At 26.4% G+C, this 16175-nt stretch overlaps 2 protein-coding genes across 3 annotated transcripts in view; one reads left to right on the top strand and one right to left on the bottom strand.

The window, feature by feature from the left end:
* Positions 1–1661: 1661 nt before the first annotated feature.
* On the bottom strand, positions 1662–6868 carry LOC122512270 (testis-specific serine/threonine-protein kinase 4-like). The gene is made up of 5 exons (XM_043628010.1): positions 6701–6868; positions 4812–4981; positions 3859–4008; positions 2698–2971; positions 1662–2545 (listed from the first exon to the last, which is right to left on the bottom strand). The coding sequence occupies exons 1-5, from the start codon at positions 6866–6868 to the stop codon at positions 2405–2407; spliced, it is 903 nt and encodes a 300-aa protein (XP_043483945.1). The 3' UTR covers positions 1662–2404.
* LOC122512353 (tolloid-like protein 2) overlaps positions 6430–16175 on the top strand; it is a 34202-nt gene continuing 24456 nt past the window's right edge. The window contains exon 1 of one of the 2 annotated variants that reach the window (XM_043628135.1): positions 6430–6546. Coding sequence is in view for 1 of the 2 variants with exons in the window: in XM_043628134.1 (XP_043484069.1) it covers positions 15165–15357 (193 nt within the window). In the remaining variant the exon portion in view is untranslated. Of the gene's footprint in view, positions 6547–13627; positions 15358–16175 lie in introns of those variants that run through there. The other variant, XM_043628134.1, reaches the window with a different exon arrangement.

Raw genomic sequence — 16175 nt, 5'->3', positions numbered from 1 at the left:
AATAAAAACTTCAAATAATATAAAAGAAAATTGAATTCAACTTTTTCAAAAAAATTAATTTCAAAATTCAATTATTTCTAGAAATTCACGCTCTATTGCTTTTAATATTTAATTATAATCTAAAATTTTAACTGAAATTCATTTTTATGAAATGAAAATCAATTTTTATTAGAAAATTCTACAAGAATTTAATTATTTAAATGCAAAAGTAAATTATTTATTGAATAATTTAATGTTTCTCAAAATTCAATTCTCATAAAGAATTTTAGTAACAAATTTTTATATAATTGAATTCTTTTTCTCGAATTTTATTAAAACTTTCATGAACATAATTACTTTTTTCAAGGAATTCAATTATAATTGTATGAAAAATAATTGAAATGCTGCGATGAGTTTTATGAGAATTTTCAAATTCATTCGTTTACAATTCAATTTTACAAAATTTCAATTATTCGAAAATTCTGCAATGAAATATATATTGAAAAATAAAAACTTGAAATAATTTCAATAAAAATCCTGTTAAACTTTAAAAAAGAATTAATTCTACAGAATTTTTTGTCAAAAATATGAAAAATTAAGAATTTCAATGATTTTAGTTTGCAACTTTTTCAAAATTTAATTATTTATAAAAATCCACGTTATAATGCTTTTAATATTTAATTATAATCTAAAGTTTTAACTGAAATTCATTTTTATGAAATGAAAAACCATTTTTATTAGTAAATTCTACGAGAATTCAATTATTTAAATACAAAAATAAATCATTTATTAATTTCATGTTTCTTGAAATTAAATTTTCATAAAAAATGTTATCAACAAATTTTTTAAATCATTAAATTCTTTGGACGAATTTTAATAAAATTTTTAAGAATAATTACATTTTTCGAGGAATTCGTTTAAAATTGCATTAAAAATCATTGAAATTATGCAATGATTTTTATTATTTATGAAAATAATTGAATCCCTAAAAGAATTTTATTATTTATAAAAATAATTGAATCCCTGTAAAAATATTATTTATGAAAATAATTGAATTATTGCGAAGAAATTTATAAAAAAAATTTGTAAATAATTGAATTCCTGTAAAAATTTTTATTATTCATGAAAATAATTGAATGTTTGCTTAGAATTTTATTCAAATTTTTTTTAATAATGGAATTCTTTTGTAAAATTTTATTTTAATAGTAGATATTGAAAATCATTGAATTTTAGAGAACTTTTGAAAATAATTGAAATTTTGATATGAATTTGATTAAAGTTTTGTAAAATTATTGAATATCAGAGAAAAATTTTATTATTTATAAAGAGAAGTGAAATTTTGACGAGAATTTTAAAAAATTTTTGAACACAATTGAATTTAGTAACTATTTTACTAAGTTAGTTAGTAAGTTAGTAACTAAGTTAATAGCTAACTTACTATTCTCCCTGAAGAAGCTGAATTCGTTGAATTTTTACAAATCGTTGACTTTGGTGTTTTATTTAAAGTAAAATTTCATTCATAGTTAAAAATAACACAAGAACATATTATTTTAATTCTTTTTGGTGTTAATTTAATCCTAGAGGGATTAAACTATTGCAGATTATTTTAATCCACTCTGGTGTTATTTTAACACTTCACGTTTTACTGTGAATTGGTGAAACTGACCCATATTGTATGTATTTCGTGTATGTTTAGTCTCTTTTGATCCTGCTCTTTGTAAAAGATACAGAAAAGTGAAAAAAAATTTCTAATTGAAGATATATCACCCCTTTCTAAAGGGTGTCTTGCACGTGTCATAATTTTCACCAATGGTATTAAATGTCAAGCATATATTTTCTTAAGTCGAGGGTGAAATAGGTAGAAAAATAATCTTCCCCCTTTTATAAATATCTATAGGTACATACATTCTTTTACATATAAAATTTAGATATAGTCACGAAGACGTGACAGTACATTAATTTATATTAATGTACAAAAAACAGTTTTTATATTAGCATAGACGCCACAAGTGGGGCAGAATCGTGAAAACATGCCGAAAGCAAAAATATTCTTCGATTTATATAAAATTTGGTAATCACATGTTTTTGAGGTCAGTTTTCAAAAATTCAAAATGGCGGATCAATTTTTTTAAAAGTTAACGGTTTTTTATAGAAGTTAGTTATAGAGGGTTTTTGAGGTCGCTGATTACGAATTTGAAGTCAGTTTACCATAATGCAAAATGGCGGATAAATTTTTTAAGAAGTTATGATTTTCATAATTGTTATTATTTTATAAAGACACCTGATTAGTCAAAATCATGGTCGTTTATTTCGAATTGAAAAAATTGAAAATGTAATTCCACCTTGGATTAAATCCTTATAAAGCAGATTTCTTTTTTCATCTTATTTTATTTTTACAAATATCGTGTCTTTCTGCGTACAACCATTACAATGTCAACCATGTATCTGAACGTATGTCTTCAACAGTCAAGCGAGTACGTTGAGGAACTAATAAGCGCGAAATTAAAAGTCGACAAGCTTCTGTAACTGCAGGTTCTTTGGGAAAATTTACCTTCTTTTGTACCTGCTAATATTTTTTTTTTATTCATTTGTCATTAAAATATATAAATTTTATTATACTTATGAGATTCGTAGAAAAAATGATTTTCAGTTGTTAGTCAAAAAAACTAATACCTTCTCATGTGATGAGATGGTAATAAATTGCAAATAAGTATAAACCTTTAAAAGTTGATTGAAATTTGTATCGTCAAACGGTAATCGGCCAAAGACCATAGCAAAAAGTACAACTCCCATTGACCAGACGTCGGATAATTGAGGTTGATATGGAATTGCTTTAAGTATCTCTGGTGAAGCGTAAGCATAACTTCCACAAAATGTTTCGCTTAATAAAGGCACTCCGCTTTTAGATTTCATTTGACCTCGAGCAAATCCAAAATCTGACAATTTCATGACATAGTTTTGAGTCATTAAAAGGTTTTCGCACTTGATGTCTCTACAAAATATTTCAATTTAAAAAAAGAGAGAGGAGGTAATATCAAGACGTCAGAGGTGAACTTTCCCTTATTATTGCACTGGTTTACAGTGAAATTGCAAATCGAATAAAACATTTTTTTCCGATTAGTAGATGTTTTTTGAGTAAGAAATCATAGTTTTAATTTGCTGTAGCTGCAAATTTTGCATTTTTGAGATACGACATCACTTAAACTTACCTGTAGAAAAATTATCTTGTCAAAATATAATAAATAAGGTGCCATTGGAAAGGTAATTAAATTGCCTTTCGATCCATAGATCATAGAATAAAATTCAACGAAAATTGAGGGAGTTACCGTTTCCGGAATCGCTGATTTTGAATCCAATATTAGCTTTTAAAATTTCAAAATGGCGGATCCAATATGGCCGACAGGTTTTTAAAAATCGAACAAATTCCTCTTAAATTCGTTACTTGGGTGTTTTCGGGGTCGTTGATTACGAATTCGATGTCAGATTTCGAAAATATAAAAAGTGGATTCAATAGATGAGCATTCGATCGATTTTTAGAAAACTCGTCCACCATTTTCAATTTTCGAAATCTAACATCGGATTCGTAATCTCAGCGACCTCAAAAACACCCAAGTAACAAATTTAAGAGGAATTCGTTCGATTTTTAAAAACCTGTCCGCCATATTGGATCCGACATTTTGAAATTTTTAAAACTGATTTTAACAAAATTTGCAGCTATACAACAAAACTACACGAGGAAAAAAATTAAAACTATGATTTTCTTACTCAAAAAACACCTAGTAATCGGAAAAAAAAATGTTTTGTTCGATTGTCAAAAAAAATTTTTTAATTTGTAAACCTGTGTTGTGAATAGCAAGTAATTTTACTTATCACTATTACCTGTGAACAACTCCGCGGTTATGGCAATAATAAACTGCCTCCACTAATTCGTTAAACCATTGGCGACTCCGTATTTCGTCAATCTGCTTATCGCGTCTTATGATATCGAGCAAACTACCGTTTTGGGCATATTCCATGATAATATACACCCTACAAAGTGTAATTTAGGACATAAGAAAGGTATATCCTGAAATGTTGTTAATTCAGATAATGTTGATGGAAAATGTTAATGAAAGTTTAGTGTAAATTAAAAGCATTGACGCCCTGAATTATGAGAATGGCGATCACGATAAAAAATGTAAAACGTGGAATCCAACGGTCTTTTTCTCTGAATGTTTAATTTACTACAATCAGTTTTGCAAGTTAACAGGATCCCTAAAATAAAAAAATTTTTTAATAAATTCAGATATTTATTTGTTGATGTTTATTAAAAAATTCATTTTTATAAATTTTTATTTTATACTTCGTCATTGAAAACCTTGTATTTTTCAAAGATGATTTTTTGTATTCATTTCAATATTTTTCGACCACAAATTCAAAAATGTTATTCTTTTAAAAGCGTCTCAATGTGTGAGTGCTGACATTAGTATTGGCATGCATTTCCGAAATTATAAATAAAGTTAAAATGTTACCAATTTTCAAGTTGCCGTTTAAAAGCACGCTGCAAAAGGAAAGCGTTCAGAATAAGCAAAGAATATTTTTAATAACACGGTATTTTATAATTTAATCGTTTTAACTTTATTTTCATAAATTTTAGTATTTATAGTTTAAATTTATTACAAGACATCCATGCTTTTAATTTGTATTGTGAATAATGTTAATAAAATTTTAGTTCAAACGCGAGATAAATAACTGGTTGAATTGCCAACTTGAACATACTTGTTACTAATCATATAAAAAAGAAGTTTTATTTTCATTAATATACTATCAAGTTAAAAATTGAAAGAACAAACCGATGAGTAGTTTCAATTGCCTGCAGAAATCGAATTAAATTCAAATGCTTTAAGCCTCGAATAACTTCAATTTCACGGGGTAAAAATTTCTTTAAATAATCTCCAGGAGCTTGAAACTTTGATATGATTTTAACAGCAACTAACGAATCATGTTTCTCTGACTTTGCAACCTGTTTGAAGCAATTAAATTGATAATTATCGATTTGGAATATTTCTTGTCAAAAACATTATTTTTGGTAGTACCAGGCCTCGAATATTATGACATTATGACATTTTTTTGCAAAAAATGAAAACATTCATTTATTCAATAAATTATTAATTTTTGTATTTAAATAATTGAATTCCAGTAGAATTTTCTAATGAAAATTGATTTAAAAATGAATTTCAGTTACAGTTTTACATAATAATTGAATATTAAAGGCATTATAGCATGAATTTTCAAAAATAATTGAATTTTGAATATTTTTGAAAATAATTACATTTTTTGAAGAATTTACTTAAAATTATATAGAAAATAATTGAAATCCTGTAAAGAATTGTATTATTTATGAAAATAATTTAATTCTTGCAACGAATTTTATTACCCTTTTTTAAAATAATAGAATTCTTTTGAGAAACTTTTTTAAAGTAGTAGATTTTGAAAATATTTGAATTTTGAGCGAAGAATTTCATTATTTGTGAAATGTAATTGAATTCTTGCAAAAAATTTTTGAAAATAATTACATTTTTCGAGGAATTTATTTATAATTGTATTAGAAATAATAATTGAAATCGTATGAAAATTTTTTGAATATAATTTAATTCTTACAACGAATTTTATTACATTTTTTTAAATAATTGAATTCTTGGGGAGGATTTTATAAAAATTTTTGTGAATAATTTAATTTTTTTTTGAAAAATTATATTGACATTTAAATTATTATAAGTTGTTAATTTTCTGAAAGATTTGAATTTAAAATTTTTTTAAAATATTAATTCCTAAAGAATATTCATGGAAAATGTAAGGTAGCCAAAAGCCCTAAATTATCAATGCAGTAAGTACTTTTTGTTTAATAAACAAATGAACATGATAATTTTAACTTAACCAAAAAATAATACATTTTTCCTGAGGGTATTTATACAATAATCTTTTTTTCATCGACACGAACAAAATGAACTGTCAAATAAACGATGATTATATACTTATAAACCGAAAAAAATTTCTTTTTATTGGGAAACTTTTATTATTTAATCTAAAAATTAAAGTTAATCGGGGGTAACCGTCATCTATAAAAAAGGGTTAATTTTTTATAGTATCTATTAGTGGGCATTGTAATTTTTCGTTATTTTGAAAACGTTGCGAATTGCGACATCATAAATCGTATTATATATAAAAAGTAAAAAATTGTTGACGAAAAACGAAACTTTACATCGATGCATGATGGCAATGAAAGGTCTCCAGACCCTCGATGCAAAATCACCTAAATGCTCGATAGAATAATCTTCCACATGAGATCATTAACAAACTACGTCATCCTTCTAGGGAGCAGGGGTCAAGCTGTCTGTGATATTGAAATTTGGAAAAAGACGATTTACATATAAAACTTTATAAATATGTGTGAGGAGTCTAAAAGGTCCGAAAAGGAAAGACAGCTTGTGAGCGACACCTTACAGAACAATAAACTTCCTTGTTTTTGAAATATTTCTTATTGTAGGGAAAAGCCATTGTTTTCATAAACTTTTCGTATTGACAAAGGTATTTAATTTTATTGATTCTTTTTTACTAGTAGGTATATTTTAAAAAAAGCTTCTCTCTATCTTTGTTCACTAGAAAACTGTTTCTAGATTATTACTAATTATTATGTCAAAAATAAAATGATAATTATTTAAATAATAAAAATCGTTCTAACCTTAACGGTGGCATACGATCCGGAACCAATTATTTTTCCCAATGTGTAACCATGTGATTGAAGTACGGTTATCTTCTGTTCTGCCAAGAATTCATCATTTTCATTAACAGATTCTTTGAACTCAGTTTTATTTTCGGATTTGGATTTTCTAAAAAGTACGCTTGCCATACATATAAGTATAAACAAACGTTGAATAAATTTGTAAAGAACAAGTATTATATTTTCTTCCATTCATTTAATAGTATAATTTTCCAAAAAGATGCAAATAAAATGTTGTAATAGCAAAAAACTACAGTGATATACAGCTGAAAATGACACCTGAAGAGAGGCTATTAATAAAATAACACAAAAGCTGCACAAAAGCTGAACATCACGTATGAGACGTCACAATTTGGTTAAGGACATTTTCTTAAAACTATTTCTAAAATCTGATGCGATTCTTAGATAGAAGCAGATTTAAGTTGAAGATTCTGGTGAGAATTTAACATTTCGATTATGACACTCATTCATACGCCTCGATAAAAAAAGTAATATCTATTCCTATACTACTAAGTCTTATTGTCTAAAATAAATCAAGTTTTTCAAATTCGTTAGACCACATTTTTTAAAGCGTAATATCAATAAAAAAGGAATGAAAATATTTATATTATTAATATTTACCCAAAGAGAAATTGTCAATCAATTTGACGTCAATTTTTACTATTATAATCAATAATAAATTTTTTTAAAAATTTGACAATTTTGTTTAAATTGTTAATTAGTTGTAATTTATATTATTATTATATTTTATTATATTAATATTTACTTGTATATTAGATTTTATGCATTTTTTTATTAAATTTAAATTTTTGTCAAATTGACATTAAATTGAGGTCAATTTGATGAAAGTCAAAATTTCCCATTTTAATGATGAAATGAATAGAAAATTGGATAAATTAATAATAATATTTGTTAAAACTTAAAAATGTCAAAATAAAAATTTTTTTTATAAATTCATTAAATTTTGTTTTTTAACTAAATAGTAATTACTTTAACTATTATTCACTCTACAGGTCTCGGTAGAATTTCATAAAAGTTTTTAAAAATCAAATAAATTTATTCTCGCCTAAAAACAATCAGGTGTAATTTCTAGGGTTAAACTTTGTTCTTCAACCAAAAAATAATTACATTAACTATTACTCACTTTATAGGTCACGGTTAAAGTATTTCATAAAAATGTTTGAAAATTGAAGTTTGAAGAATTTTAATTTCAAATTCAAAAAATAATTAAATTTTCAAAAGCTTTAATAATTTTCGTCAATTCGAGTAATCAAATAATTGATGAGCCATTTCTCTTTGGGTAAGTAAAAAAATTGTAGTTTTAATTTTTTGATGTGAAGAAAATGTTAAATAAAAAAAATATAATAATGTTGATAGAATAATGACATTAATAAAATATTATTGATTTTATGGATGGAGCAAGTGCCCTTTTTAATATTGGGTATAAAAATAAAAATTTCTACTCACAAACTATTAATTTATGTAATTTTTCATCATTACTATTTAGAAATGTCATATAGAAAGTGAATTGTAATACATTAATGTATAATATTCAAAATAACTTAAGATAATTCTTATGAAAAGTAATAAATTTAAAAGAAGATCATGTAATATAGCAATGATAATAAAGTTTGATTAATTTTCTTTTTTAATATAATGTATAATATTACATCTCTGAAGGCCAATTCATGTTTTCATCAATAAACAATAAATTGCAGAGAATCATTTTTTGAAGAAAATAAGCTAAGTTACATTAAAATTGAATAATCATTTTTAAAAAATTCTAAAGAAGCGATATAACAACAACTTTTTTTAATCTATATACAATTTCGTCAGTTATTCACACAAATATTCATATGCAAAAACAAAATTTTTGAATATCTACATAAAAAAATAGTATTAGAAAAATGGTATCGGATAATCCAGATTGGCTTCGTCTTATGATATTGACGCTGATATTATAGAGACCTGGGATAAAGCGAGCTTTGATAACCAGGATTTCATTGTACCACGATTTTTTAAATTTATCCTTTAAGAAGATAATAATTCGAAAAGAATGAATATAGTTATTTTCATACCTGATGCAAAAAGAAGGTGATTTGTGGGAAGGGTGCTTCAGGTCTCCCGCCGTTTTAATTAAATTTCGCCCGATACTTTTGAGCCCGTTATTGCGAATATAATTTTTTGTCCTCCCTGCGGGACGCATATGGAAATTCTCCACACTGAACTTAGAATAATTTTAGTGGTGTTAAATTTCACATTATATATAGGATTTTTATTAAGGGGGGAAACTCGTGTAAAATGAAATTTTTTTATAATTTTTTTTTTTCTTTAAAAATTTGTTTACTATCTGTAAACTATCTGTAAGACCTTAAATGCTAATGCTAATAATAATAATAGTAATAAAATTTTATTAATTGTCAATAGTAAGCACTATTAGTAAGTAATAGTAAACTTTGGTGTTAGTGCAATAGTTATTATTCTTGATATAGCTGACTAAACGTTAAAAGCTGTAAGTCCCTTTAAACACTACTTTTTTTGTATCAAAAATTCAAACGCGATTTTCTCAAAACGTATTTTTTCGCACGCCGTGCATTGTAGCTCAGCCAATTTTCAACCGATTTTCATGAAACTTACCAGAAAATCTTCTTAAGATTATTTCAAATTTTTTTAATTTTTCTGGTCCAAGTTTGACGACCTGCATTTTCTAAGAAAAAAAATTACACGTTAATGCCTATAAGTAATTCTCATTCTGTAAAAAATTACCTTTAAAATAAGCTTAAGATCATTAAAAAGCGTTCATTATTTTATAAATTATTCAAATTCTTGTAAAATTTATATTGTAAACGTTTTATTTATTTTTTATATGTTTTAAATTATGTCGTATGTGTTTTTGAAAGTAATTTGTTTATGTTGACATAGTTGCAATATGATAAAGTTTTAGTATATATTCAGGTATTATTAATTTTATACATATATATATGTCTTATTATGGTGTTTCGTTGTAATATTATTAAATAAATTTAGCCTGATGAAGACAGTGAACCAAAGGTGGGCACCGTTAACCTAAAAATTAACGTCGTTAATCGTTAATTCGTTAAGTGAAAAAGTTAACTTCGTTAAGGTTGAGTCCACAATAGCACTCTTGAACGGAACGTAAACGAAACGAAACAATGCTAAGTATATTGTTTCATTACGTTTACATCCCGTTCAAAAGTGATATTGTGGACTCAACCTAATAGTTAATCCGTTTACGAACAAGAAAATTAACGGAAGTTAACGTTAACCGTTAAAGTTAACATAAATTTAAAAAAATTCGTAATTGCATTCTAATGTACAAAAAAACAAGTGTTCTTTTTCATTAATTTTTATTTTTTTACATCAAATCTAAGAGACACATGTTTCCTTTCATAAACAACTAAAGTTTCGACAAAATATTTTTATTATGATACCCTGCTAAAAATAAAATCAGGAATAATAAGAAAACGTCAGAAAATTTGATGTTTTGTGACTACTTTAACGTTTTCTGAAGCTTTTGGTTAATTCTGACTAAAGGGTTTTTTATGCTCCTGTTGAATCCTGATTATTATGGATTGTGATTATTTCTCATTGAATTCATCTTTTTTATTTTTAGCCCCCACCAAAATATAGTGGGTAAATGTAAAGTACCGTTAAAACTTCAAATTTGTGCGTATCCCTTTTTTCACAATAGAATCGTGGGTTTTTTGTTATGAGCTTCGGGGGTCTCCAACCTGATTTTTATTGCTCAAAAGTTTTGCAATTTTAACATTCAAGTGAAATCAATATAAATTCAGAATCTAAAAATCTCCACGATTACAAATATCTAAAATTTAGTATAAAAACATTTTTTAAGGAAACTGTAACGTATCTCGAAAACCGTAATTGATAAATAAAAAAGAATATCATTTTTGAATTTAAGTTCTAAAGGATATTCAATGGGTTAGTGGAAAAAAAGGACACCTCGAATTTTGGTTAAAAAAGAGGACACCTCGCTTTTTAGTTGAAGAAAAGGACACCTCGAAAATATTAATTTTAAATGCATTTTTGTTTGACGATAATATGTGTAATTTAATTGATTTATGAGATTCTGTGCTCAAAAAACTATGAAGATAATATGTTCTTGAATCTTCTATTACAAAAACTCAAAAAACAATTACATTACACATAGTATCGCCAAACGAGAATTGATATAAAATTAATATTTTCGAGGTGTCCTTTTCTTCCACTAACCCAGCGTATTGTATAAATAATAAGAACATAACGTTAGAATTCTAAGTCGATGAAAAACAAGTATAATGTTTAAATAAATATAAACGTAAACAAATAAAAAGATTTTCCTTCAATTTTATGACTGTCAGTTGACCTTTTTCCAGGTAAAAGAGGGTGTCGACTTTGTATAAAAAACCTGACTACTTTTGAATTTTTATGCTTAAACATATGACTTAAGTCTGATGTTCTGTGGCTGCAATCATAACAAAAGCAGTTTAAAATCATCAGAGATTCTGACTAAATTTCTGTCGCTTTGTGACTTTATTTTTAGTAGGGTAATTAAAATTTTCAAAAAAAAAAGAAATTTAACGGACCTTAATTAACGAAAGAGAAATGTAACGGAAGTTAACAAGTCCGTTAACTGTTTTTAAAATTAACTTAAAAGTTAAATCGTTAACGAAAAAATTAACGGAGTTAATTAACGATTAACGGATTAACGCTTTACTGCCCACCTTTGCAGTGAACCAAACTGTCGAAACGTCGCAACTTAAAACAAGTTGTTCATTTCATGACCATTTAGCTTCCTCAATATATAAAAATTGCGGTTTTGCAAACTTGTGAAAAACTATGTACAAAAGGGTTCGTCCAGAAGATTTGTTAAAAATAAAATTATATAAATCATTTATAAGTTGTTATATAAATATTTGGTGAAATTTACACTTTCATTTGCCAATTGCTTCTTTTTTATGATAGAATAATCATTTCAAAATATTAATATTAATATTAAATAAATTATGAAAAAAATACAAAATTTGAATTTTTTGTGAAAAAGAAAAATATTTATTAATTTTATAAATTTTGATAAAATATATACTTTGTATACATCAATCGATTCGTTTTCTTGTCAGGAATGTAATTTTGAGAATAATTAATGGAAATATTAACAAATAAAAAAATTATTTCAAAAAATACAAAAAAAAATTTTTTCTGAAATTTAAAAAAATTGTATAAAAAATAATTTTGTAGATATTTTCGAAAATCCTTGTGTCAGATTTTAGGTATTAATGACTGGAATAAACCTGCAAAATTTCAGGACAACCCATCAAAATTTGTCTGAGATAATTTGTACACAATTTTTGTGACATACACACACACACACACACACACACACACACACACACACATACACACACATCTGGACATTTGCTCAGAATTGAATTTACATATGTTCTAGATGAAAATGAGTCCATATAACCTTCTTTTGAAAAATTGAAAATCGTCACCAATGCAAAGCTTTCTCATGAGGAAGCAAAATGACATAAATGTTATTTATACTTTACCTTCCTATTGATCGAATTTACAACTTTTTGATATCTCTCAAAATACTGGCCAAATGACTTCTGTAAGGTCTTACCCAAGTAGAAATGTAATACTGGCATAGTACTGATCTTGTACTGACTGCCAGTATTGCAGTACTGACTCCAGTACTAAGTCAGTACTGGGAAAACCCTGGCTGGTAACGCTGTCCAGTACTGATTTTTACCGGCGGTCAGTATAAGCTCCTTATTTAATTATTAAAGCATGGGGAGTAATTTATTGAATACTAATAATTATTATTAGTATTAATTATTATTAATTAATTATTAGAATTCCTTTTATTAAAATAAGTTTAAAAAAAATATTTTTCTTATTTTTTCATTATTTATTTAAATTAATGACTAAATTATTATTATTACTGGTTATTAATTATTTAAACTTATACTTTATGTAACACTATTAAGAATTATACACAAAACACTTAAAACTAAGACGGAAAAATATCGCACGCACGGGGGACCGAACCCTAGACCTCGAGGACGCAAGTCGAATACACATACCGCATAGCCACGCAAGCTCGGGAGTTATCTCGCATAAACTTCCTTTTGAATTGTGGGGCCGATATATACAGTGCTTTAATAATAAATCCACTGCATATTATATTTATTTCAAGAAAAATTATTATACATATATCTTTATATATACATTTTATCAAGTCATTATGTAGTAATTAATAGATACATCATAATAATATGGTAAAAATTATTAATATAATTATTTATTTATTATTTATAATCTAATTATTTATTAAAATAATAATAAAAGAAATTTATTTAAGAAAAATTTTTGTTAAATAAATAAATAAAAATATATATACAGCTTTAAAAAATAAAATTTTTTTTATTATTAATAATACGTAATAATTCTAAAAATAATTAATTAATAATAATTTATTATTATATTATTAAAATATATCTATTAGTTAATAATAAATTAATAAAATGTTTGATATTATTGTTGATGAATAATGTTTTTACAAATCTTTGCAAATATTTTAATTGTTAATAAATCAAAGGATGTTTAATGTTTAATTACATTATAACAAATTTTGATTGTTTTTTTAACTCCTTCGCAGTACTGATTTAGTGTTAAGCCAGTTTTCTGCCAGTACTGATTTTAGAACTTTTCTAACTCCGACATAGTACTGATTCGGTTTTGGAGTCAGTATACTCCCAGTACTGATCGGGTTCCGAAAGTCAGTACCGACGGTCAGTACTGAGTCAGTACCATGTCGGTGTTTAACTCCGTCCTAACTCCGGACATTTCTACTTGGGTATTCTTTTCAAAATTTTATCCTCAATTATGCTCCTAAATAACGTCAATTATAATTGTGCTCTTAAAAATGTTTTTTATGCTTATGTTGTGCTTTGCATTTGGAAAACTTGCTCTTTCACTTGATATTAATAAAAAATATACTTAATTTTCAGAAATGAATTAATAATTAGAAACTTTTTTGCACTTTATTGTTGTAGTATCCCTAATTGTAGATCTTGTAGATAACACATTGAAATATTAAAAAAATGCACCTTGTAAAACTAATTTTGCTGGTCCAACTTTTTTAAAAGATAATTGTAATTTTTTTTGCTAATGCTTGAAGAATTGCATATTTTTTAGAAATAAAATATTTAAAGATATGCAAGTACTTCGAGTTACCGAATTATGCTGCATTTATGCTCAATAATTATAAAATTATGTTTTAAGTTATACTGAATTATATATGTTCAGTCACATTATGATGCTTTGCAACAAAAAATTATAATGCTTTTGCAAATTGCAATTATTGTTAAAAAATACATTTGAATGTGAATTTTAACACTAGACGACATTTTTGAATCTTATGCTATTTTATGCTCAAGCACAAAGTTCTCATCTCAATTTAATGATTTGACATGATTGACAATGAATTTAAAAGATTTGGATATGAATAAAAGTAGTGAAAAAATAAATTGGAATGAAGTTGTGATCAGAGTGTCAGCTTGTAGCATAAAAGCTATTGTCCCCTTACGATAAAGATTCTTTTATCTGTTCCTCTTCATCTCTTCATTCATTCTGTTTGATAACATCTCTCTCTCTCTCTCTCTCCTTCTTCCTCACACCCTTGTTTATTACATTAAGTGTGTACATTCAAACGCATCCCCACTTAGTTTTAGATGAGCGCGTACGAACGACGGCGCGTTTTGTATGAACGTATTACATCTCGTGAACCGCCACAGCTGGAGGCCAGAGGTGGAATCAGTCGTCGGTTCTCCACGTTCTCGAAGCGACGTTTCCTCTCAGTTCGCTCCCTTTAATCGGTTATTTTCAAGGCCTTTGACCCATATCTGTTCCAATCGTTCGGTTTGCTTACTTTTTACCATTCATCAGTGTCTCGGTTTACAACGGGTTGTCTTCTACTATACTCTTCGCTTCTTTTTAAACATGATAATTCCATTGGACTGCTGTAGATTTCTTTATCTACATAAACTCTCTTCTTTATTAATTCTTGCAAAATACAAATCGCAATATATTGTTTGATATTTCGGACAAAATTCGAAACAAAATCTAGGCGAATTTTTAGCTTCAATCAAATTTTTTTGTTGCTTTTTTATAGTGCGCTTTCTTCAGTTTTCTTCAGTAAGAACTTATAAAGAATCAGCTGCAACAAGTAACGGAAAATGAAACAAATGAAAAGGGGGCTTCATCATTTTATGAAGACTGTCGAGAGCAAAATGAGTGTAATGAAGAAAATATTCTTTTAGTGAAGATAACATTCTTTCTTCTTTATGTGTTATGACTTTGTGGGTGTTTTTTGAAAAATTCATTAGTTTATACTTTCGAAATGAAGTTATTTTTAGTTTTTTCATTCTTTTGTTTAGTGTTGACATTAATTCACTGTAGAATTCTTCAAAATGATCAGAATTATTCAAAGAATCATCATCATCACAGGCAGAAGTTTACAATCGAACAGTTGCTTAACACAAAATTTCCCAAATTGATATCGAATGACATCGACATCGATATCTGCAAGTCGGGTGAGTTCTGTAAACATAAAAAACAATTTGCATTACAAAAATAAGATATTATGTTTTTTGCTAATGCTCTGAATTAAAAATTAATATACAAAGAAACATTTAATGAAATTGCACTTTTCAAGTTTACACTTTCTTTGTCTCTTTTTTTCCGTCTTTGATGATAACTCTTTACAAATCATGTTCGATTATTTACGAATCGGCGAGATAAGACTATTTTGAATTTATGGAAAAGCATCTCCCTTGTATTTCAAGGTAGGGGTCAAAAACCACATCTTCCCATGGCCGGTGAAGTGTTTTTCTCTTCTCACACTGCAAAAAATTTATCTCACTTTCATCCCACTTTCGACTTTGATTTTAGTCATTGATTGGCCATCTTAAAGTTGACTTAATCTAGTTTGAAGCTTCAAAGTTTTAATCATTTCGGTTTTCAAAATGTACACGGTTTCAGACTTTGTTTTTTCTGTACAACCCAAAATTTTGCCACGGAAGAAATTTAATATTGATTTAAACAATTTTTTTTAATTAAAATTTTGTGTGCTAATAAAGTGTGTGCTTTTGACACAATTTGAAATACTATAAAAATTGATACATTGTGATAAAAATCTATAAACAAAGCTTTAATGAAGGCTTGAATCTTGAACTTTAAACCTATGAAGCGAATGAAATGTACAGTCGTGGGAATCATGATTTTCCTAGCGCGCGCAAAATTTTTTTTAAACTTTATTAAATTGTATACTATTTTTCCTCAGCGCTAATTTAATTAATATATATCAAATTTACACAATATTAAGCAGAATTCAATGAATTTGTTTATAAAT

This window comes from Leptopilina heterotoma, unplaced genomic scaffold (genome assembly GCF_015476425.1).
Source record: "Leptopilina heterotoma isolate Lh14 unplaced genomic scaffold, ASM1547642v1 Lhet_97, whole genome shotgun sequence".
Taxonomy (NCBI): Eukaryota; Metazoa; Arthropoda; class Insecta; order Hymenoptera; family Figitidae; genus Leptopilina; species Leptopilina heterotoma.
This window is presented reverse-complemented; position numbering and strand designations above follow the sequence as displayed.